General features: G+C 41.4%; 2 protein-coding genes across 2 annotated transcripts in view; one reads left to right on the forward strand and one right to left on the reverse strand.

The window, feature by feature from the left end:
* LOC137325342 (putative nuclease HARBI1) overlaps positions 1 to 24,200 on the forward strand; it is a 73,177-nt gene that overhangs the window by 15,577 nt on the left and 33,400 nt on the right. The gene's annotated exons all lie outside the window — the stretch shown is intronic.
* The window catches only part of LOC137325339 (cytochrome P450 4B1-like), a 42,391-nt gene continuing 19,303 nt past the window's right edge, over positions 1,113 to 24,200 (reverse strand). The window contains exons 7-12 of the mRNA XM_067990320.1: positions 23,861 to 23,967; positions 22,639 to 22,829; positions 19,759 to 19,892; positions 17,395 to 17,459; positions 15,648 to 15,730; positions 1,113 to 3,891 (exon numbers count right to left, since the gene is read on the reverse strand). Coding sequence (XP_067846421.1) covers positions 3,723 to 3,891; positions 15,648 to 15,730; positions 17,395 to 17,459; positions 19,759 to 19,892; positions 22,639 to 22,829; positions 23,861 to 23,967 — 749 coding nt within the window. The 3' untranslated portion in view covers positions 1,113 to 3,722. The remainder of the gene's footprint in view (positions 3,892 to 15,647; positions 15,731 to 17,394; positions 17,460 to 19,758; positions 19,893 to 22,638; positions 22,830 to 23,860; positions 23,968 to 24,200) is intronic.

Here is a 24,200-nt window from a genome sequence, read left to right on the forward strand (position 1 = left end):
AGAGGAAGTGCAGGGTGGGGAAGAGTGCCAACTTGAACTCAGAAGAAGTAGAGGAAAAGTACCAGCTTTACTAGGTTTGAGGAAGAGGATTGCCAGTGTGAACTTGGAGCATTGCAGAGGAGAGTGTCTCAGTGAAAGGGTGGGGAGCCGGATAGGGTACAGTTGGCCTGGGGCAATGAGTGGTTGGATGTGGGAGGTAACTTTTAGGCAAGTGATGGTATGGTTGGTCTGTTGAAAATCTAAATATCAAATTGTTTTTCTTTTTTTACAATTAAATATGTTAGTTCTTAAGTATAAAAGTGCTTAAATGAATAATTTCTCATGTAAAAGTTCAAAATTCACCAAAAAAAGATGCCCTTGGGCCTCTTTCCCTAGAAACGCCACCAATATGTGCCGTCAACATTTGTATTTCCCTTCTGGCTTTCATGTATTTATTTTTTCCCTCCAACACAAGTAAAAGAATGTTGTGTATACCTATAACTTAAGTTACAAAGTCTGTACAACTACTTGTTTTCACATGTCAGGACTGTTCTAGAGTTGTCAACTTTTTGGGACTGTATCTGCTCTTGTTAAGCTGTTGGTCAGCTTTAGCTAGTTTCTTTAGGCTGGCATGTATGGTAGGTGCAGTTTGAGTGATGAGAGGAGCACATGTTCCATGTTTATAATGACAGTGAGCAGAAAAGTAAGTGCCATAAAACTAATAGAACTGGTTATGTGGCACTTGTATTACAATGTTGTCTCTGAGAAAGATGGATTTCCTAGGGGCCTCTGAATGCACCACTACCGGTAGATGTCTCTTGCAGTGCATGGTGCAGGTTGCATTTTTTCTTTTAGCTATGGGTAAGCTAAGCTGCACAATTTTTATTTTGCTGGCCTGCAGACCTTTCCTTGGCATTAGGGAAAGTCCATGGTTAGAAATTTACAATCACAAACTCAACTTCTGTACAACTGCACATCTACAATCTTGTGTTTGCAAAGTCATTGCCACTTGTGGTCTTAATCTACCCCACATCATGACCACGGAGAATTCAGAGCATTGGCAGTATCATCACATCGTGGAACTCTTTGTACTGGCATTAACTCTTCCCCCGGTGAATACAGAGACTAAATGCTTTCCTTATTCACCATTTATTTGTTTATTACCAATAAAATTCTACTGTTAAATTTCAAGAATAATTTTCAAACAAAATACAAAGAGCAACTTTCCAAATCCATTCGATATACTCATTTCAGTAAAAACTCTGTCCCTTTGCAATGTTGATTTGAGAAAAGTACATTTCTTTACAAATCTTTATCCAGGATTTTCCTGTCACCAGGTAGGAGTATCAACAAGATCAAGAGAGAAACCTACTATGCATTCACAAGCTTTGTCAGATTTAACTTAATAGCGCACCATTTCAAATTATCAGAATGATTAATTTAATTAATAATTAACTCATTTAGAACATATTTATTGAAAAACAATTAGACTCAATAGAACTAATTTATTTTCTCCTTCAACTTTTGCTGTCATTTTCTTCCCTTACCCCTCCAATCTTGAAGGTGTTGACTTGTAATGGAGTGTAGATTAACAAACACTTGGTAAACTTTCCTCAATTACTTTTCTTCATTTACAAGTTTGAACAGTGAGGGTTGGTGAACTATTCAACCAAGGAGCCATCAGCATTGAGCTGACCCTGTCCTCATGCAGCATCCATAATGACGTACTTGTAGATGAGGTTGCTGGGTAGCTAACAGGAAAGGGAACTGTAGCAAACTCCTCTTGCTTGCCTGGGGTGGGGGGGTGAGGTCAATTATAATGTTCCTGTCCCCTCACTGCTGAGATCAGCAAACTCAGCTCAGTACCTCACCACACGATTCACTGAGGCATCAATGTAAAGGAAAATCGAGCCGAGTGTAAAATGGGCTGCCGATTTGCGATCGCCTGTTTTGCACCCTGTTCCGCCCAAGACAGATTTGTTCTCTGGTGTTCCTTTCTTCTCTTCTTTATTAAATCTTCTTGTTCCTCATTGCTCACAGTAAGTTGGATAATACATCATCATGTGGCATTTAAAGCTATTTTTTGTATGAATTCTTTGGAGGTAATTTCAACTTTTGGTGACAGTGCAAAACGGGTGATATCGGATTGGCTGACAGTTATAAACCGCTCCCACTTTTTCTTTCCATTGACTTCAATGGAAAGGAAAATCGTGAGAGGTGCACAAGGCCTGATATTGCATTGGACACGAAGCCCTTAAGGAGTTTATGATTGGATGAGCTGAGGTTGGGGCAGAAGGCAGGGGGCTGATTGGTAGGCTGGGTGCAATGATTTTGGGGATGACACAGGTGCAGCGGCAGGAAAATGATAACAGAAGATATTAAGATGTTGGCGGTGGGAGGGCAGGATTGGGGTCCTGTGAACAACAGGCCCAATGTGGGGAGCAAGGGTGGCCAGGAGCAGGCTTGGAAGATGGAGTTGGGAGGATCAAGGTCAGGAGTTGGGAGGATCAAGGTCATGTGTTAGAATTAGCCAAACAGAGGTAAAGAGCAACCACTTGCTTATGTTAAAACACATTTGAGGATAATTATAGTACATTTGACTATGATTAAGTGACTGAAAAGAGTGATAGATAGGTTTTGCAGGGAGTGTGTCGCAGGATGTGCATGTTATCTATAAGACTATTAGTAAATGTGTTAATTATCACTTTATAACAGATGCTGACTGTTATTTCCTTGTAATAAACAGTTGATTATCACTATCAATTTGCATTAGTTAGGTCATAATCAGAAATCCCTAAATGCAGATGCCAATTAAAGGGGCAGAGAAATAGGATTACAGTTGATAGCTCCAGTTGAAGATTTAGTACCAGCATGGGGCTGTTGGTGAAGTAGTTTATCATTAAGGAACTAATTTTAATACAGCTTTTTTACTGGTGTTATGAATACTGATACAGTGTTGCCTCAAAAAAGCAATCTCTCATTTTCTCAAAGTTGGGAAAAAGGAAAATCTCAGCACTGGCAACATCCAACAGTCAGGCAGACCAGGAACAAAGGGCAATGAGCAGTGGGTTTGCCAAGTAATGAAGATCACAGGTGAGGGGGGGAACAGGTTGTCTATTATCAAAGATGTGTATTTGCATACATTGCATAGATTTGTCAATGTGTTTGAATCTGCCAGTCAGTAAAAGAAAAATGGAAGTAAAATAGAAATAAATTACTCCCTCCAATTCCACGGTATATATTAAAAAAACATAATGGAAATGACTTTAATATCAAGTTTCAGATAACTATTATAAACTACCCAAGCTTTGTTGTAATGATTTATGACATCATCTAAACTCCTTGATGAGATTCCTTGCCAGATATCCAATATTTTCTATTTGCAATAATACATGAAGTGACACCACAGCACCGGTGAAAAACACAGTCAACACATGCATACCACAGTATTTTAATACTCCTTAAAGTCACAGGGCTAGATTTTGACTTTGCGAGATAGTGTAAAATGGGAGATAGCGAATCGGCAGCCCATTCGCTATTACCCGTTTTACACTATCCCACAAAGTCAAAATCTACCCCACAGTGTTTTACAGTTCAATTATTACCCACTTCCAGATTGATTTGTCTGGCCTTGAGGGTGCAACTTTCAAATGAATTATTATCTTTGTCGACTGGCAGAAGGAAACTACTGGAGGGTTGTGTTAATTTTTCCTGATTTACTTTACTTCTCCCTCCAGCTGATGTTAATTCAGTTTTTTAATCTTTAGGTGCATTCCATTTTTGGATCTGAGGACTAACTGGGGTATTTTAATTGGTAGTTTTGTTTCATCAACTTCCAGTTCAAATCGATTAAGAATCAGTGCGACAGCCACCTTCATTTCATTCATGGCAAAGTGCTGACCAATGCAGTTCCTGCAAAAGAAGTGAAATACATTGGATTTACAAGTGGGAGGTTTTAAATACTTCTTTGGAAATCAATGCAATCAGCAAGTTACCAGTTCAAATAATTTAATCATTAAAGGGGAAATGTATTCTACTGAATTGATACAATGGAATTCTGCTCTTGATCACTTTGATGATTCATTTACCATTGTCTCAGACATCTCAAAAGTTTTTAACAGGGCCTGCTACTACGCACTTCTAAACAATGTACCATCATATGATCTCCCAGCAAAACTACGTTTATGGCTATCTAGTTCCTCTATCTATGTTGTGAATGAAGGCTTGTCTTAGAATCATAGAATGGTTACAGCACAGAAGGAGGCCATTCAGCCCATTGAGCTTATGCCAGCTCTTTGTAAGAGCAATCTAGTTAGTCCCATTACCCTGCTCTTTTCCCGTAGGCCTGCAAATTTTTTCCCTTCAAGTATTGATCCAATTCCTTTTTGAAAGCCACAATTGAATCTGCTTCCACCATTCTTTTACACAGCGCATTCCAGATCATAACTACTCGCTGCGTAAAGTGTTTTTCCTCATGTCACCTTTGGTTCTTTTGCCAATCACCTTAAATCTGTGTCTTCTGGTTCTCGACACTTCTGCCAATGGGAACAGTTTCTCTTTATTTACTTTATCGAACCCTTCATGATTTTGAACACTTCTATCAAATCTCCTCTTAACCTTCTCTGCTCTAAGGAGAACAACCCCAGCTTCTTCATTCTATCCACGTGACTGAAGTCTCTCATCGCTGGAATCATTCCAGTAAATCTTTTCTGCACCCTCTCCAAAGCCTTCATATCCTTCCTAAAGTGCGGTGCCCAGAATTGGACACAATACTCTAGTTGTGGCCGAACCAGTGTTTTATAAAGGTTCAACATAATTTCCTTGCTTTTGTACTCAATGCCTCTATTTATAAAGCCCAGGATCCCATATGCTTTTTTAACCGCTTTCTCAACCTGTCCTGCCACCTTCAAAGATTTGTGCGCAAATATTCCCAGGTCTCTCTCTTCCTGCACCCCCTTTAGAATTGCAGCATTTAGTTTATATTGCCTCTCCTCATCTTGTTAAAATGTATTACTTTGCACTTCCAAGAATACAAGAAATAGGAGCAGGAGTAGGCCATAAGGCACTACGAGCCTGCTCTACCATTCAATAAGATCATGGCCGATCTTCGACCTCAACTCCACTTTCCTGCCCGATCCCCATATCCCTTGATTCTCTTAGAGTCCAAAAATTTATCATAGGAACATAGGAATATAGGAACAGGAGAAGGCCATTCAGCACCTCGAGCCTGCTCCGCCATTTGATAAGATCATGGCTGATCTGTGATCTAACTCCACATACCTGCCTTTGGCCCAGATCCCTTCATACCTTTGGTTGCCAAAAAGCTATCTATCTCAGATTTAAATTTAGCAATTGAGCTAGCATCAATTGCAGTTTGCGGAAGAGAGTTCCAAACTTCTACCACCCTTTGTGTGTAGAAATGTTTTCTAATCTCACTCCTGAAAGGTCTGGCTCTAATTTTTAGACTGTGCCCCCTACTCCTAAAATCCCCAACCAGCGGAAATAGTTCCTCTCTATCCACCCTACCTGTTCCCCTTAATATCTTTTAAACTTCGATCAGATCACCCCTTAATCTTCTAAACTCTAAAGAATACAACCCCAATTTGTGTAATCTCTCCTCGTAACTTAACCCTTGAAGTCTGGGTATCATTCTAGTAAACCTACGCTGCACTCCCTCCAAGGCCAATATGTCCTTCCGAAGGTGCGGTGCCCAGGACTGCTCACAGTACTTCAGGTGCGGTCTAACCAGGGTTTTGTATAGCTGCAGCATAACCTCTGCCCCCTTGTGCTCTAGTCCTCTAGACATAAAGGCCAGCATTCTACTAGCCTTATTGATTATTTTCTGCACCTGTTCATGACACTTCAATGTTCGATGTACCTGAACCCCCAAGTCCCTTTGGACATCCACTGTTTTTAACTTTTTACCATTTAGAAAGTACCCTGTTCTATCCTTTCTTGACCCAAAGTGGATGACCTCACATTTACCTACATTGAATTCCATTTGCCACAGTTTTGCCCATTCACCTAATCTATCAATATCGCTTTGTAATTTTATGTTTTCATCTACACTGCTTACAATGCCACCAATCTTTGTAAACAATTTTACAACACCAAGTTATAGTCCAGGAAGGAGGTAGCCTCCGAAAGCTTGTGAATTTAAAATAAAATTGCTGGACTATAACTTGGTGTTGTAAAATTGTTTACAATTGTCAACCCCAGTCCATCACCGGCATCTCCACATCATGACCAATCTTTGTGTCATCGGCAAACTTAGATATGAGACTTTCTATGCCTTCATCTAAGTCGTTAATTAATACTGTGAATAATTGAGGCCCCAAGACAGATCCCTGCGGGACTCCACTAGTCACACCCTGCCAATGTGAGTACTTACCCATTATCCCTACTCTCTGTCGCCTTTCGCTGAGCCAACTTACTAACCAAGTCCGTACTTTTCCTTCGATTCCATGGGCTTCTATCTTAGCTAACAGTCTCTTATGTGGGACCTTATCAAATGCCTTCTGGAAGTCCATATAAATAACATTCATTGACATTCCCCTGTCCACTACTTTAGTCACCTCTTCAAAAAATTCAATCAGGTTTGTCAGGCACAACCTACCTTTCACAAATCCATGCTGGCTCTCTCTGACTAACTCAAATTTTCAAGGTGTTCAGTCACCCTATCTTTAATTATAGACTCCAGCATTTTCCCCACAACAGATGTTCAGGTAACTGGTCTATAATTCCCTGGTTTCCCTCTCTCTCCTTTCTTAAAAAGCGGAGTGACGTGCGCAATTTTCCAATCTGGAGGGACAGTTCATGAATCTAGAGAACTTTGAAAGATTATAGTTAGGGCATCCGCAATGTGCTCACCTACTTCCTTTAAAACCCTGGGATGGAAACCATCTGGTCCTGGGGATTTGTCATTCTTTAGTGCTATTATTTTCTTTATTACTGTTGTTTTACTTATGTTAATTTTATCGAGTCCCTGTCCCCGATTCAATATTAGTTTTCTTGGGATTTCCGGCATGCTATCCTCTTTTTCTACTGTAAATACTGACACAAAGTAATTATTCAACATGACCGCCATTTCCCCATTGTCTATGATAATATCCCCACTTTTAGTTTTTAAGGGGCCAACACTGCTCCTGACCACCCTCTTTTTCCTAATATAACTGTAAAAGTTCTTCGTATTGGTTTTGATATCCCTTGCAAGTTTCTTTTCATACTCTCTTTTTTTAGCTCTTACTATCTGTTTTGTGACCCTTTGTTGATTTTTGTATCTTTCCCATTCACCAGGATCTGTGCCATATTTTGCCTTTTTGTATGCCCTTTCCTTATGTCTTATACTGTCCCTTACCTCTTTAGTTGTCCATGGCTGTTTTTTTTGGCAAGTAGAGTCCCTCGGGTATCAACCGATTCTGTATCACGTTAAATGTTTCTTTAAACATTTCCCACTGACCATCAGTCGTTTTACCCATTAACAGATTTGCCCAGTTTACTGTGAACAGTCTCTGTCTCATCCCATTGAAGTTGGCCTTTCCCAAGTCTAGAATCTTAGCAGCTGATTCACTTTTCTTAGCAGCTGATTCTCTTTATCGATCTCAGTCTTGAATATACTCAACGATTGAGCATCCAAAGACCCCGGGGTAGAGAATTCCAAAGATTCACCGCACTCTGAGTGAAGAAATTCCTCCTTATCTCAGTCGTAAATCGCCAATCCCTTATCCTGAGAAGTTCTCTGCGTTAAATTTCATCTGCGATGTGTCCACCCATTCCACCAGCCTGTCTATATCCTCTTGAAGTCTAGTACTATCCTCCTCACTGTTTACTACACTTCCAAACTTTGTTTCATATGCAGATTTTGAAACTGTGCCCTGTACACCCAAGTCCAAGTCATTAATATATATCAAAAAAAGCAGTGGTCCGAGAACCGACCCCTAGGGAACACCACTGTATAACTTCCTCCAGTCCGAAAACAACACTTCACCACTACTCTCTGATTCATGTCACTTAGCCAATTTTGTTTCCATGTTGACACTGCCCCTTTTATTCCATGGGCTTCAATTTTGCTGACAAACCTATTATGTGGCACTTTATCAAACGCTTTTTGAAGTCCATGTACACAACTCAACTGCTGGCTTTCCTTTATTAATCCACACTTGTCCAAGTGACTATTAATTTTGTCCCGGATTTTCGTTTCTAAAAGCTTCCCCACCACCAAAATTAAACTGACTGGTCTGTAGTTGCCGAGTTTATCCTTGCACCGTTTTTTGAACAAGGGTGTAACATTTGCAATTCTCCAGTCCTCTGACGCCACCTCCATGTCTAAGGAGGATTGGAAGATTACGGCCAGTAACATTCGCGCCAGACAAGTGCCAGGCAATGACCATCTCCAACAAGAGAGAGTCTAACTATCTCCCCTTGACATTCAGTGGCATTACCATCGGCCAATCCCCCACCATCAACATCCTGGGCGTCACCACTGACCAGAAGCTTAACTGGACCAGCCACATAAATACTGTGGTTACAAGAGCAGGTCAGAGGCTGGGTATTCTGTGGCGAGTGACTCACCTCCTCACTCCCCAAAACCTTTCCACCATCTACAAGGCACAAGTCAGGAGTGTGATGGAATATTCTCCACTTGCCTGGATGAGTGCAGCTCCATCAACACTCAAGAAGCTCGACACCATCCAGGACAAAGCAGCCCGCTCGATTGGCACCCTATCCACCACCTTAAATATTCACTCCCTTCACCACTGGTGCACCGTGGCTACAGTGTATACCATCCACAGGATGCACTGCAGCAACTCACCAAGGCTTCTTTGACAGCACCTCCCAAACTCGCGACCTCTACCATCTAGAAGGACAAGGGCAGCAGGCACATGGGAACAACACCACCTTCACATTCCCCTCCAAGTCACACACCATCCCGACTTGGAAATATATCACCGTTCCTTCATCGTCGCTGGGTCAAAATCCTGGAACTCCCTATCTAACAGCACTGTGGGAGAACCTTCACCACACGGACTGCAGCGGTTCAAGAAGGTGGCTCACCACCACCTTCTCAATGGCAATTAGGGATGGGTAATAAATGCTGGCCTTGCCAGTGATACCCACATCCCATGAACAAATAAAAAAAATACCTCTGCAATTTCCACCCTTACTTCCCTCAGCAACCTAGGATGCATCCCATCTGGACCGGGTGACTTATTTACTTTAAGTAAAGCCAGCCTTTCTAGTACCTCGTCTTTATCAATTTTTAGCCCGTCCAGTTTCTCAACTACCTTCTCTTTTATGGTAACTTTGGCAGCATCTTCTTCCTTGGTAAAGACAGATGCAAAGTACTCATTTAGTACCTCAGCCATGCCCTCTGCCTCCATTTGTAGATCTTTTTGGTCCCTAATCGGCCCGACTCCTCCTCTTACTACCCATTTACTATTTATATGCCTATAGAAGACTTTTGGATTCCCTTTTATGTTAGCCCCCAGTCTATTCTCATACTCTCTCTTTTCCACTCTTATTTCCTTTTTCACTTTACTTCTGTACTTTCTATATTCAGTCTGGTTCTCACTTGTATTGTCAACCTGACATCTGTCATACGCCCCCTTTTTCTGCTTTATCTTACTCTCTATCTCTTTCATCATCCAGAGAGCTCTGCCTTTGGTTGCCCTACCTTTCCCCCTCGTGGGAATGTACCTAGACTGTACCCGAACCATCTGCTCTTTAAAGGCCGCCCATTGTTCGATTACAGTTTTGCCTGCTGATCTTTGATTCCAATTTACTCAGGCCAGCTCTGTTCTCAACCCACTGAAATTGGCACTCCTCCACTTAACATAGGAACACAGGAACAGGAGTAGGCCATTCAGCCCCTCGTACCTGCTCCACCATTTGATAAGATCATGGCTGATCTGTGATCTAACTCCATATACCCGCCTTTGGCCCATATCCCTTAATACCTTTGATTGCCAAAAAGCTATCCATCTCAGATTTAAATTTAGCAATTGAGCTGGTATCAATTGCCCTTTGCTGAAGTGAGTTCCAAACTTCTACCACCCTTTGTGTGCAGAAATGTTTTCTAGTCTCGCACCTGAAAGGTCTGGCTCTAATTTTTAGACTGTGCCCCCTACTCCTAGAATCCCGAACCAGCGGAAATAGTTTCTCTCTATCCACCCTATCTGTTCCCCTTAATATCTTATAAACTTCGATCAGATCACCCCTTAACCTTCGAAACTCCAGAGAATACAACCCCAATTTGTGTAATCTCTCCTCGTAACTTAACCCTTGAAGTCCGGGTATCATACGCTGCACTCCCTCCAAGGCCAATATGTCCTTCCGAAGGTGCGGTGCCCAGGACTGCTCACAGTACTTCAGGTGCGGTCTAACCAGGGTTTTGTATAGCTGCAGCATAACTTCTGCCCCCTTGTACTCTAGTCCTCTAGATATAAAGGCCAGCATTCCATTAGCCTTATTGATTATTTTCTGCACCTGTTCATGACACTTCAATGATCCATGTACCTGAACCCCTAAGTCCCTTTGGACATCCACTGTTTTTAATTTTTTACCATTTAGAAAGTACCCTGTTCTATCCTTTTTTGATCCAAAGTGGATGACCTCACAATTGTCTACATTGAATTCCATTTGCCACAGTTTTGCCCATTCACCTAATCTATCAATATCGCTTTGTAATTTTATGTTTTCATCTACACTGCTTACAATGCCACCAATCTTTGTGTCATCGGCAAACTTAGATATGAGACTTTCTATGCCTTCATCTAAGTCGTTAATTAATACTGTGAATAATTGAGGCCCCAAGACAGATCCCTGCGGGACTCCACTAGTCGCACCCTGCCAATGTGAGTACTTACCCATTATCCCTACTCTCTGTCGCCTTTCGCTGAGCCAACTTCCTAACCAAGTCCATACTTTACCCTCGATTCCATGGGCTTCTATCTTAGCTAACAGTCTCTTATGTGGGACCTTATCAAATGCTTTCTGGAAGTCCATATAAATAACATTCATTGACATTCCCCTGTCCACTACTTCAGTCACCTCTTCAAAAAATTCAACCAGGTTTGTCAGGCACGACCTACCTTTCACAAATCCATGCTGGCTCTCTGATCAACTGAAAATTCTCGAGGTGTTCAGTCACCCTATCCTTATATAGAATCCAGCATTTTCCCCACAACAGATGTTGGGCTAACTGGTCTATAATACCCTGGTTTCCCTCTCTCTCCTTTCTTAAAAAGTGGAGTGACATGTGCAATTTTCCAATCTAGAGGGACAGTTCGTGAATCTAGAGAACTTCGAAAGATTATAGTTAGGGCATCTGCAATGTGCTCACCTACTTCCTTTAAATCCCTGAGGTGGAAACCATCTGGTCCTGGGGATTTGTCACTCTTTAGTGCTATTATTTTCTTTATTACTGTTGCTTTACTTATATTAATTTTATTGAGTCCCTGTCCCCGATCCAGTATTAGTTTTCTTGGGATTTCCGGCGTGCTATCCTCTTTTTCTACTTTAAATACTGACGCAAAGTAATCGTTCAACATGTCCACCATTTCCCCATTGTCAATGACGATATCGCCACTTTCAGTTTTTAAGGGGCCAACACTGCTCCCGACCACCCTCTTTTTCCTAATGTAGCTATAATAGTTCTTCGTATTGGTTTTGATATCCCTTGCAAGTTTCTTTTCATACTCTCTTTTTGTAGCTCTTACTATCTGTTTTGTGACCCTTTGTTGCTCTTTGTATCTTTCCCATTTGCCAGGATCTGTGCCATTTTTTGCCTTTTTGTATGCCCTTTCCTTATGTCTTATACTGTCCCTTACCTCTTTAGTTGTCCAAGGCTGTTTTTTTTGGCAAGTAGAGTTCTTGCCCCTCAGGGGTATAAACCGATTCTGTGTCACGTTAAATGTTTCTTTGAACATTTCCCACTGATCCTCAGTTGTTTTACCCATTAACAGATTTGCCCAGTTTACTGTGGACAGACTCTGTCTCATCCCATTGAAGTCGGCCTTGCCCAAGTCTAGAATCTTAGCAGCTGACTCACTTTTTTCCCTTTCAAACACTGCATTGAACTCGATCATGTTATGATCGCTATTGGATAGATGTTCGTGTACATTTAAGCCGTTAACTAAATCTGGTTCATTACTCATTACTAAACCTAATATGGCTTGCCCCCTTTTTGCCTCAAGGACATACTGCTGTAGAAAACTATCCCGGACACACTCAAGAAATTCACTACCTTTCTGACAGTTGCTAGTCTGCTTTTCCCAATCTATGTGAAGGTTAAAGTCCCCCATTAAGACCACTATGCCTTTCTCACATGCTTGTCTAATCTCTGCATTTATACAATCTAGCACTTCAGAGCTGCTGCCAGGGACACAATTCCCACTATCGCCTTGGATCCTTTCCTATTTCTCAGTTCAACCCATAAGGTCTCTGTTGACTGCTTACCTCTCGTTATATCCTCCTTTATCATTGAAGTGATTTCATCTCTAATCATTAAGGCTACTCCTCTCCCTCTTCCATTTTCCCTGTCTCCCCTGTAGACCTAATTAAGTATTTCTACTCTAGATTGTTCCTTGTCCTTTTCCATAACTAATCTAAACATTACGATATTAAGATCACTGTTCCCTAAATGTTCCCCCACTGACATTTGCTCAACTTGACCCACTTCATTCCCCAGAACTAGATTCAGCAATGCCTCCTTCCTTGTTGGGCCGGAAACATACTGATCAAGCAAATTCTCCTGAAAATACTTCAGAATTTCCTCCCCCTCTTTTCCCTTTACATTACTACTATCCCAGTCTATATTAGGATAGTTGAAGTCCCCTATTATCACTACTCTATAGTTCTTGTACCTCTCTGTAATTTCCCTGCAAAATTTGGCCTCTAGAATACACCCAGTAGTGTAATGGCACCTCTATTGTTTCTTAACTCTAACCAAATAGATTCTGTCCTTGACCCCTCTCAGTCTTTTGACTGTGAAAGGAGTTTCTGGAGAGCTTTGTCTGGAGTGGAATCTCTGCCCATCTCAAACATGATCTCCTGCATCAGAGGGGACAGGGCTGGAGATAGGGACTCCCTCATCTCCAGCCTGCCACCCACACTGAGATTGGTGTCTCTGCCTACCTGTTCAACAACATTTTTGACCACCCCCGCCAGTATAACAGCAACCTCCATGAATTTAAGTCTGTGGGGTGCAGGTTAGAATACACCTGGCATTTGACTGGCTATCTGGCACCAGATCCAACATACCACTTCACGCAAACTGCCTCTCCAACTTTGCAGCTAAATCCAGGTCATCCTGGAGGGAAAGGCTAAACCCCAACTTTTCTTTTCCACCACAATCTGGTCCAACGTCCCTCTGATAATGGATGTAAAGAGGTCAGGGACTTCTACACTTCCAAAATTGAGGCTATTCTCACTGCCTTCTATTCTCTTCCACAGCCCCGTCACTCCTCCTAATTTCCATCCAGTCCTCTTCCCCTATACTCTGCTACTTCTCTCCATCAGCCGCTTGAGACTCATTTCATCCATGAAGCCCATCATATCCCTCAATTAGCTTTCAATCCAGTTCCTAGTAATCCAACTTCCCACTTTTGGACCCATACTATCCCTATTATCAGACATTGTTCCCACACCTTTCAAGCCACTGTCATCACCCGCTTGCTTAAAAAAAAAATCAACCTCAAGCCTTCGCAAACACCATCTTATCTGTAACTTACTCTTTCTCTCCAAGTTCCTTGGACAGGTTGTTATCAATCATTTCTGCATTCACGTCTCTCAGCACTCTCTATCTGAATCCATCTAATCTGGTTTCTGACCAGGCCACAGCACTGAGACTGTCCTGATCGAAGTCACCAATTACTTACGGTGTTGACTGCAATCATGGCTCTCTGTTCTTCCTTGATTTCTCTGCTGAATTTGATACTGTTGACCAATCCGTTGCCCTTTACTACTTCTCCTCCATGGTACTACTCTCTTGTGGTTCTACTTCAACCTAGATTCACTAGATCTCAATTGATTTCTTCTTCCATGCCTGCATGGTGGCAGATAGCCAGTCAAATGGTGTGCCAAAGGGCTTCATGCTCAATCCCTTTCTATTCAGCATCTACATGCGACCCATCAATGACATCAATCTCAAGTATGGAATCGACTTCCACATGAATGCTGACGACATCCATCTTTAGCTTTGTGCCACCACTATTAATTCCAGGGCTGTTGCTATACCATCTGGCTGTCTGTTTTCTTTCAGCTCAGTATTGCCATCTTGTTCAGCTCTCATCAGCACCTTTGTGCCTCAGGCTCCAACTTTATCAACCTTCCTGGCTGCCCACTCCGGCAGAATACAATAGTGTATAACATCAGCATTCATTTTGACCCCAAACTGGATCAAGTTCTTTACTGGGACCTTCAGAACATTGCTTACCGACACCCCTACCTCACCTCCATCCATGCCTTCATCACAAAGAATCAATTTCCCTAATGATGTCCTTGTTGGCTTCACCACTTCCGCCCTACACAAGCTTCAGCTAATCCAGAACTCTCCACCATGTCTTCTCCTGTACTAAACTGCACATTTCCATCACTTCCTTTTGTTTTACCAAGTTCTATTGGCTTCTTGAGTCCCAAATGAATTTCAAGATCTTAGTCTTTGGGGCAGAAAATCTGTGGCCTCACCATTCCAGCATAAGTGTTGGAATGTGCCTAATCGTGACCTCTGGTGTTAACCCTGCCAAAGTTTGTGGGTTCGGGGAAATCATCCAATTTAAATATCTTGGGCAAATGTCTGCACCACTAGGGGCATATCCTAGGCTCCTGCCTGCCTCTGGAGGCAACAAAATGCAGTGGAGTGTACCAGGTGTTGGTGCCAGGGCTTTCACAGAAAGATGTCAGAAGTGTCTTGTTAGCTCCCTTTGTAAGGGGGCCAAAAGCTTTAAACAAATTATCTGCCATCATCAGTGGCTCAGGCCACAATCCAAGCCTGGATCACCAGGTGGGCCCAAGTTCTGTCATTTGGCACTTGGTCTCATTTGCCCTACTGGCTTTCTGGTATCAGCCAGGCCAGAGAAATAGAAACTCCTATGGCGTATCCGGGTCCTGACCTAATCCGGGTCCTGACCTTTTGGTCCGACTGGAGATACAGTGGGATTGTGCCAGAAGGGCTGTGGATTGTTTCCAAAACTCTCCATGGCATCACCAATCTCAATTTATGGAGCTTCTCTAACCAGCCGTCTGTTCCTCTGACTCTATATTACTTGTTCTACATCTTTACCACCATCAGAAGTTGATCTTTCAGCCATTATGGCCCTGCCCTCTGGAACTCTCTTCCTAAGTTTCTCCATCTTGTTCCCTTTAATCTTGCTTTCATAACCTCTGAAAAATCCAATTCTCCGGTTGAAATTTCTTCTTCATCCCAAAGTACACTGAGACATTCATTTACATGAGAAGCGCCCCCCACCCCCATAGAAATATAAGTTGCTGATCTTAGTGCTGTAGATCCCAATATCCTATGTTATTTAACATCAACATAAGGATATTAAAACTGCTCTAGTGAATTGGAGTGCACCCATTTAGTGCACCTGCTGTAAACTAGGTTCATATAAAAATAATTAGCTTCAAGAACAACATCAAATTAATAATCAACTGCTCTGTTTACCTACCTTGGTCCAGCAGAGAAAGGTAAGAAGGCATGATGGTGTCTTTTTTCTGTATTTTCTGGGGTAAACCTCAAAGGGTTAAATACCTGATATGAAAAGGCAACAGTATACATTACCAAGCTGGATTAGTCAGAAATATGTTGTTTAGATAGGATCACAAATTCATGCAAACACCATCCATTGCTGGGTTACAGTAAACCTGCTCCACAAAGAGTTCACTTTGCCTATACTGTTACAAAACCAGCATTACATTTTTACATTGCCACTTAAAAACCCACAATATACAGAATTCAAAAGGATACTCAACGGGAACTTTCCTGCAAATGAAGCAACCCAAATAGTTGATGCACAACACAAACATCAGATGTGTATGTCTCATTCACAAGTGAGGTAAATTTTACATGATTTTGTTTATATCACATGTGGGATATAACTATATTAATGTTTTTATTTCAATAATAGATTCAAACTATTAAATTCCTCTGTAACACAGTGAAATACATCTCAATATCACTCCTGTTAAAATCACATAGTACAATAGCATTCTTGTTCAAATCATGTGATTCAACAGTGGGAGACATTTGTCTATCACCATCACACTGGCCCATCTGTTATTAAAGAGTAACTATAAACAATAATAAGTGGTTATAACTTTATATTATAAATAATAATTAGACTTTAGATATGCTCCAAGGCAGCAACATGCTTAGAGATTGAGATGACATTGATAAACTACTCAAGCTTTGCTCCTGTTGGATTATGTTATCCATTGATGTATTTCTGCCTTGAAACTTGCTTTTGCTGATTGTATGTTATCCTATACATGTTTTATTTTGGTCTCAGCAATTCTAAGGTCTCACAGAAACTCCCTCCCATGGTAGATTTACTTTCATCCCTATTTCATATTCCAACTAGTGACATCTTGGTTGTTGAAGGCTGTGCTCACTGTCTTATTAGTAGCAATGAGGAGCACCACATTTTACAGACAGCAAAAACATTTCCAATAGGAATGCTTCAATGCCTCATTGGAAATGTATAAAGAGAGCCTGAATTTCTATGGGATTCTCCCATTCTTCCACCATAATTTTTAGCTGCTTCCGCCATTTCTCTGGGCGTTCCACTGATCTCCTGCCGGAGACCTCCAGTCCGCCCCCCCCCCCCACTGCTAGAGATTCCAGGCAAGAGCATCCAACATTCTACAGAATTGCAAAAGGCTCTTGGAAGCACATCGGGTAGAAACCACAGGGTAGATTCTATGAGTCCTTGCCCGCCACTGGCGTCGATCGGAAAATCACAGGTGGGTTGCTACTGATTTTCCGATACGTGCTGGTGGTAAGAGATGACTCAGCAAATCTACCACACATCCACTTTAACATGCAATCCTTTACTTCCTCTCTTGTACAGATATTTCCATTCAGCCATAGTGCTGGATATTAAAATGATTATAAAGTAAATTACATTCTCAAGTATTGTATTTTTTGTCATACATCTAAGCTATAAATGAGATGCTCAAATAATATTATAAAAAGATACAAACACAAACGAATGAATATTTTAAAAATTACATCTTTACTGAAGTGTTAAATTACATTATCAGCACTTTATAGCAGCTGAATATGATGCAAGTCAAATTAATGGAAATAGTGGAGAAAGCATTTAGGGATTTGTTTATGGAGTCAGTGGCACAATGGGTTTGCTTTAATTTAATGATTTTGTCACTTCATAGCTCAGTAATGGAAGAGGAAATTACCTCGGGATTATCCCAGAACAGAGGATTCCTGTGGAGGCAGTAGAGGCTTAATGCAACCAGACAATCTGTCAAAATATAATTGAACAACTTCAGCAGCAACTTCACAAGTACATGCATGTCAACTGATTCCTTCTGTTTTCAAGTCTTCTTGCACTGAGCCCTATTTCCCTGACCAGAGGGCAGCCAGGTAGTCTGCCCACAAGTTCCTGTCAATGATACCTATGAGGTGACACCTGGAAGCTGTGCAAAAGCCTTCTGATATTCTACCTTTATGGAAAAGCACCTGATTTCTATTTGATGCTTTCCCAATGTCTCTCAGACATTGTACTGTGCTTATGCCAAGTCAGCATTTGACTCAGTAAATCGTGAGGTTCTATGGAAAAGTTTGGAATGCATTGACACACACTTTACTTTAATTTCATCAAACAGCTTCTTACAAATATGATCCCTAGAGTTAGGATCAATGGTCATGATTCATTCCTATCATCTGTACCTCTAGAATTCAAAAAGTATGTATTTTTGCACTTTCTCTCTTCTGTTTTCTGTTGCTCTTGGAGCCCATCAAGCCTCTTATTAGAATTGATGAACAAATTCTAACCTCGCAACACTGATGATGTGGTTTGCTTTAATAGACCTTTCACCACTTCTCCCACACTTCACGACTCTAATAAGCAGATCACTCGTTATCCTGCAGGAGTGCTCAGCAACTGGAGAATGGCAGGACGAAGGACAGATAAAGCAGCTTCTTCTCAGGGTGATGATACATTCATTCAAACCCAGCCGACCCAATGAAAATACTGAAGAAGTGCCAAGTAGCAGGTAGATGCAGGAAGTCACTATGTTCACAAACTTTGAACCAGCTGTTGTAGGGCCATCCTATCACCCAGTACCAAGAGGTACAAAGCCACCTCCATTAAGTCCCCATACAATTTCCTGCCACCACACTTGCTCTGCTCATCCAGGCAGCACTTAGACACAGCACAAGATTAGGAGTGAATAGATATGCTAATAAATAGTGTCACCAAGGGGAAGCAAAAAGATTTGGGTATGACAGCATGTTGTAGGGCAAATGGAATATTGAGGATATAAACCAATCCATGGAAAGTGATGAGGTTACTCAACAAAGTGCTTGTGAGGTGGGAAAGCACTTTCTCTAAAAAGCAACCCCCTACTGCACGAGTGTGTCATTTGCAATTCTCACACCAGCCATCCTTCGAACCTCTCTGTGAGATTGCAAGCCAAATGCCATTTAGAGCAGGATCCTTGGTAATTTTGCGCTGTAAATTTGCAAATGTTGGGAACTACATTGATACTGCGAAAACTCATTTCATACAGCATCGCTAAAGCTGTCAGAAACACTCCTAAAGCTTAGTATAGAGGCAAGTCCAGGTCTTACAGTTGAAATGAGACTATGCCCAATTCATCCTGTTCCTACATTCTTGTACACTTATATTCTCTGTTATTAGCTGTGCTTTTTAATAATAATTAAACCAATTAGGTTATTTTTCCATGAATTTCAAATGGTTTGTGGCTTAATATATGTTGTTATCTGGTTCACTGCAGCTCTGTGTTATTTGTGTTTTCCTGTGGCTTGCAGTCTACATTAGAGAGCTGTGTAGCAAGGAAAGATAGTGTGACACAGGAACAACTGAGAGAGAGAGTGAGGGCATAACAAGAGTAAGAGAAACTCAAATAAACTAGAATCAAGCCACAAGAGAATGGGAGGGTTATATGAATATTAGTCAGGGGTGAGGAAATAGTTAGAAAGAAAGATAGGAGGAGAGGGCTAAACTGTGTAGAGGAAGCAAACATGAAGAGGGAGAATAGAAAGCTAGACTCATTCCTAAAACAAAAAAAGGAGGGAAAGCCAAGAGACAGAATGGGAGTGAAATTCAGCCAGTCAGCAGCTGAAATTTAATGCACAAAGACCAAGTTGGAGAAGTGTGCAATGTTTTCAGGGCAGTTGCAACAGAGGCACACAGTAATAGTTAACATTTGGTCAACTATCGGACCCAAATCTTTTTACTTAATAATATGCTATAAATGGAAAATAAATCACTGTTATACGATCTATCTGCGCATTATGAATTTAAATTTCACTTTGTGTTTCGAAAGGGATCATTGACTTCCTTCACTTGATTTTCATTAAGTAAACAAATGATACAATGGCTATAATAGTGCCAGAAAACATCAATGCCTCACCAGAGTGCATGATATCACCATGCACCAAATATAGCACTCATATTACCTCCGACCAGAAAGACTGTTGTTTATGAATAGATTGTATATAATAGGAATTGATACACCAATAGTAACTCAGGGCTTGGTAAGAATTTGTTCATATCATAAAATTATATATGAAACCTTTAGGTACTTGCTTCCCATCGGGGAATATGAGTGGCTTGGTCAGTTTCCTGGCCACTACTGGTAAAGAGGGATAAAGCCGCAGAGTCTCCTTTAGACACATTGTGGTGTAAGGTATCTTACTCAGGAATTCCCTGCAAAAATAAAATAAAAACAGAATTCTTAACAGGAGTTAAACAAAATTAATTGACATTTCATTTGAATTAGTTTATTTTCACTGACAGAGACCCCTAAGGCTGTGTGACTGATCTTATAGATAAGTACAAACTCAGTGGGAATAATTTTGACTTTGTGCGATAGTATAAAATGGGCAATAGTGAATGGGCAGTTTTACATCTCTCCCAATTGAAGTCAATGGAAATAAAAATTAGGAGTGATGTAAAATGGGCTGCCGATTCGCTATCGTCCGTTTTACATTCTCGCGCAAAGTTAAAATTACGGCCACTGCATCATGCTTCTATCACATACTTACTAGACCGTGCTTACAGAACACACTTGGTCGCATTCTAATCTTCATCTACATGTTGCTTATGAATTGTTGCCAGCATACATTGTGTTAATCCTTTTTAAAACAAAATACAGCACATAAAATGCTGTTTCCTATCATTCTGATGACTTTTTGATGAGTTTTAATGACACCTTAGCACTGGCCCTGCTGTAGAGTAGTTCTGTTGCCTCCATTTTCAGGTTTTGACTAATTTAAGCAGATTTTTATTCTTCTTCAGCAGCTTTGTTCCCTTCCAAACAAGTGCAATGTAGTTGTATCAAATTCAATCCAAATATATGGTTTTATTTGTACTGTAAAAGTGCCATAAGCATAATTTTAAATTAATTCTGACCCCCTTAACAGGACAAAGAAAGAACCTGGATTTGAAATAAGGTTATGTTTTCAACTCCAGCACCAAAACACAATATTGGGGTCATTTTAACTTTTATCGCCAGGCGAAAAATGGGTGGTAACAAAGTGACAGCATGTTTTATACCTCGCCTGACCTTCTTTTCCATTGACTTCATTGACTCCCTACACCAGGAGTTCTCAATCCAGTGGCTGAGTTTGGACCTGGCATATCTTTGGAGGCTGATTTGCCAAGTGATTTGAGGTATACTAGCCTCCAGATAGGTAAATGTGGGCCGCAGGTAATGTCCAGGTCAGGGAAGCAGTCTGGACCTCAAAGAAAAGTAATTTTTTTGGAAAAATATTATTGACTGATTGGCCACCTTACACAGTGGGTGGAGGGGAACATGGTCAGGGTTGGGGGGTGGGGGGGGAGCTGGGCGACCACCCCCATGGCGGGTGGGTGAGTACCGGAATTTCTGGCTGCATAGGGCACGTGGTTGCTGAAAATGCATTCTTGGGAACCCTGCCATCCAGGATGCCTCCTTTCCACAGGGAAGGTGATGAGTGTGTTGCCACTTGCAAACAATGCCTCTGTCACTTGTTTGATCCAGCAGAGCGCAGCTGACTGACTGATTTGGCAAATGTCTTTGGTGGTGCCTTAAAAAGATTTGCTAACACAAATGTGAAGAATTAATCCTGTGGTACAAGTTTTCTGTATGTCAGCCCCCAGGAGATGGCATAACTATGTATGGCAGCTTCTTCTGTGATTCAGAAATGCCAAAGACAGGTCTCCTCTGTCATACCCAAGAGGTTTCGGAGGCTACCTCCTTCCTCAGGTGAACGATGTGGAGTGACACATCGTTCACCTGAGGAAGGAGGTAGCCTCCGAAAGCTTGTGAATTTAAAATAAAATTGCTGGACTATAACTTGGTGTTGTAAAATTGTTTACAATTGTCAACCCCAGTCCATCACCGGCATCTCCACATCATACCCAAGAGGGACTGTTGAGCCAATAATTATGGGTTCTGAGGGAAGGGTGTGTGAGTATATAATGTGTGGGGTATAGTTGCACATTCCTTTCTTGTCTGCTCAAGAACTGCTCTTCCTCCTCCAAATCTAGATGCACCATTGGAACCCCATCATGCCCACTTTGGTCATAAGAACATAAGAAATAGGAGCAGGAGTAGGCCATATGGCCCCCTCGAGCCTGCTCCGCCATTCAATCAGATCATGTCTGATCTTCGACCTCAACTCCACTTTCCCACCATTTGCAAGTGAAATAGCAGCTGGAAGCAAGACAATTGTAAGGGAGGTAAAAGTTTTGCAATGCAAAAAAAATCAGACCTAAACTGCAATAAATGCACCAATAATAAGCAAAAGCAATTCTAAATTTGGAACCAACAATAAAAACCTATTTTTATTGTTACCTAGTGACAATAAGCCTACTTTGAGAGATCAGAATCCACACCTGTTTCATATGGGGAAACAGCATTATTGGTGAGGAGACAATGAAAAAACTGTTAAATACAGCGTGGGACTCATTTAAATAATATTGAGGCTTGCAATGGTCAACAGCGCAATCTTCACAAAACTAGCATTCTTTTCACCGCAAAATGTGGCATGCCATGAATCTGCAGCCTGATTTCCTGACCCAGTTGTTCTTGGTGAGGCTTTGATCGGCCAGAAGAGTCTCGTAAAATTGAGGTTTCTGTTCTCTGATTCTACTTGCCTGGCTCATTTTAAAGTAATATTCTAGGCTTAATATTTTATATACACCTTAACCACCTTTCTAGACGGTGGAGCTTCGATCTTTGAGAATCATTTCTCTGCTCTTCTCTGTTTCCTCCTCGTTGTCTGAATATGTTTTTCCCATGTTGTGCCGGCCGGAATTAACCACAGTACTGAACTCTGTACATGGTCTGAGCAATTCTGCATGCTAATTTATGTAAAACACAATGATCTCAAACATTTTTCCTGTTCAGGGATATCTGGTTTTACATCATATAGCAACAGGTAAAAGTGAGATTTATCCCAAAACTCACCATTCAAATTTATTGTGCCCCTGCAGAAGTTCCTGGACCTCGTCTCTACACTTTTGCTGGTGTTCTGGGTGTTGGGCCAGACAATACAAGAACCAGGAGAGCCCACTCGCTATAGTTTCATGGCCTTCATACATGAACGTGTCCACCTCTGCTCGAAGGTCTTCATCCGATAATCCAATTCCATTTTCATCCTAAAGCAAAGTGACTGTTACACTGAGTCAGAACCTAATGTCAGCCACAGACTTATTTTCATTGGAAAAAAGATGGAGAGGAGACAAATTATTCTTAGTCCACAGAGAATCCATTAGAAAATTAAATGGGAGTTAATTTTTTCCGCCCTTTCTAATTCACGCTCAGGTATGTTACAGCTAACTGTTAAGTCAAAACACGCCTGCAAGAATGAGCCTCATTATAATGCTTGCACTTAACGGCCTTGAAAATCCACAGGGACATTTATGCAGTGCTGCTCCCTGGAGGCAGGACTTCCACTCGTCAATTCTCTCCAGCGCTAACCCTACAGTATACTGCAGGGGTCAGCTCACTTAATTATCCATTTGTAGTTCAATAGTATAACTCCTTAATACGGGAGAATTGTGCTGGGGGGAGGGGTGTTTGGAAATTAGGAATTTAGGCTTTAAAAAGCCAATAATTGCTGAAGATTGCAGCAGCAGGCTGGGGAAGCAGCAGGTAAGTAGGAAAGTGTTTGGCTCGGTGAGCAGAATGTCAGGTGGCTGAACTGGATGACAAATATGTTATTTGTAGTATTTTTAAAGTATATCTTCAAGTGGAAGACCTGACAGAGGCACCCAAAGAAGGGAATAGGGCATTGGAAAGAGGCAGAAAAGAAGAACATATAAAGTCAATGAGACCAACCTTCAGACACTCCTGGATGAAATACAGCTAAGTAGAAAAATAACTCAAAGATATCTCGGATGCTATGTGGAAGGAGGTAGCACTCATCCCCTAGGACCGCAGACCAGTACTAGAAAAAGTTCAATGATCTGACCAGGGCCGGCAAAGTAACACACCAGCCACTCTCCCTTTTCTTCCTTGGGCATCATGGGCACTAACACACTGCTCATTCTCTAAAATGGAGAGCTGCACAACTAATCCATCGAACTGCATCACAGATATTTTAGAGATTGACATGATGATCATTTTGGTACAATGCTGAGTGGGAAAAAGCCAATCTTCATAACCATGACTACTTATAGGTACCAACCCTTGAACACAGAAGAATATCCAGGAAGTCACAATGTTTTTTTTCTTTGATTCTTTCCAGTTCCTTCTCATCTTTCAGTGCCTCCTTCCTCTGACGTATCACTTTGTCTAGCAAAAGAATAGTTTAATTTAGATAAATGTACAATATCATGGACTGTGTCCCAGTAGAAGGCTCCATAGAACAGCCCATACTAGATTATACCTTCCTAATGGCAACATAAAGGGAAACCAGTATGAGGAATCATTGGTCCAAAATCATGTCCTGTCACTCTAGGCAATATGATTTGGACTGATAACAAGCTTGACCAGTGTAACACCTACCAGTCCTAATGGAAACAGTC

This window comes from Heptranchias perlo, chromosome 9, assembly GCF_035084215.1.
Source record: "Heptranchias perlo isolate sHepPer1 chromosome 9, sHepPer1.hap1, whole genome shotgun sequence".
NCBI lineage: Eukaryota > Metazoa > Chordata > Chondrichthyes > Hexanchiformes > Hexanchidae > Heptranchias > Heptranchias perlo.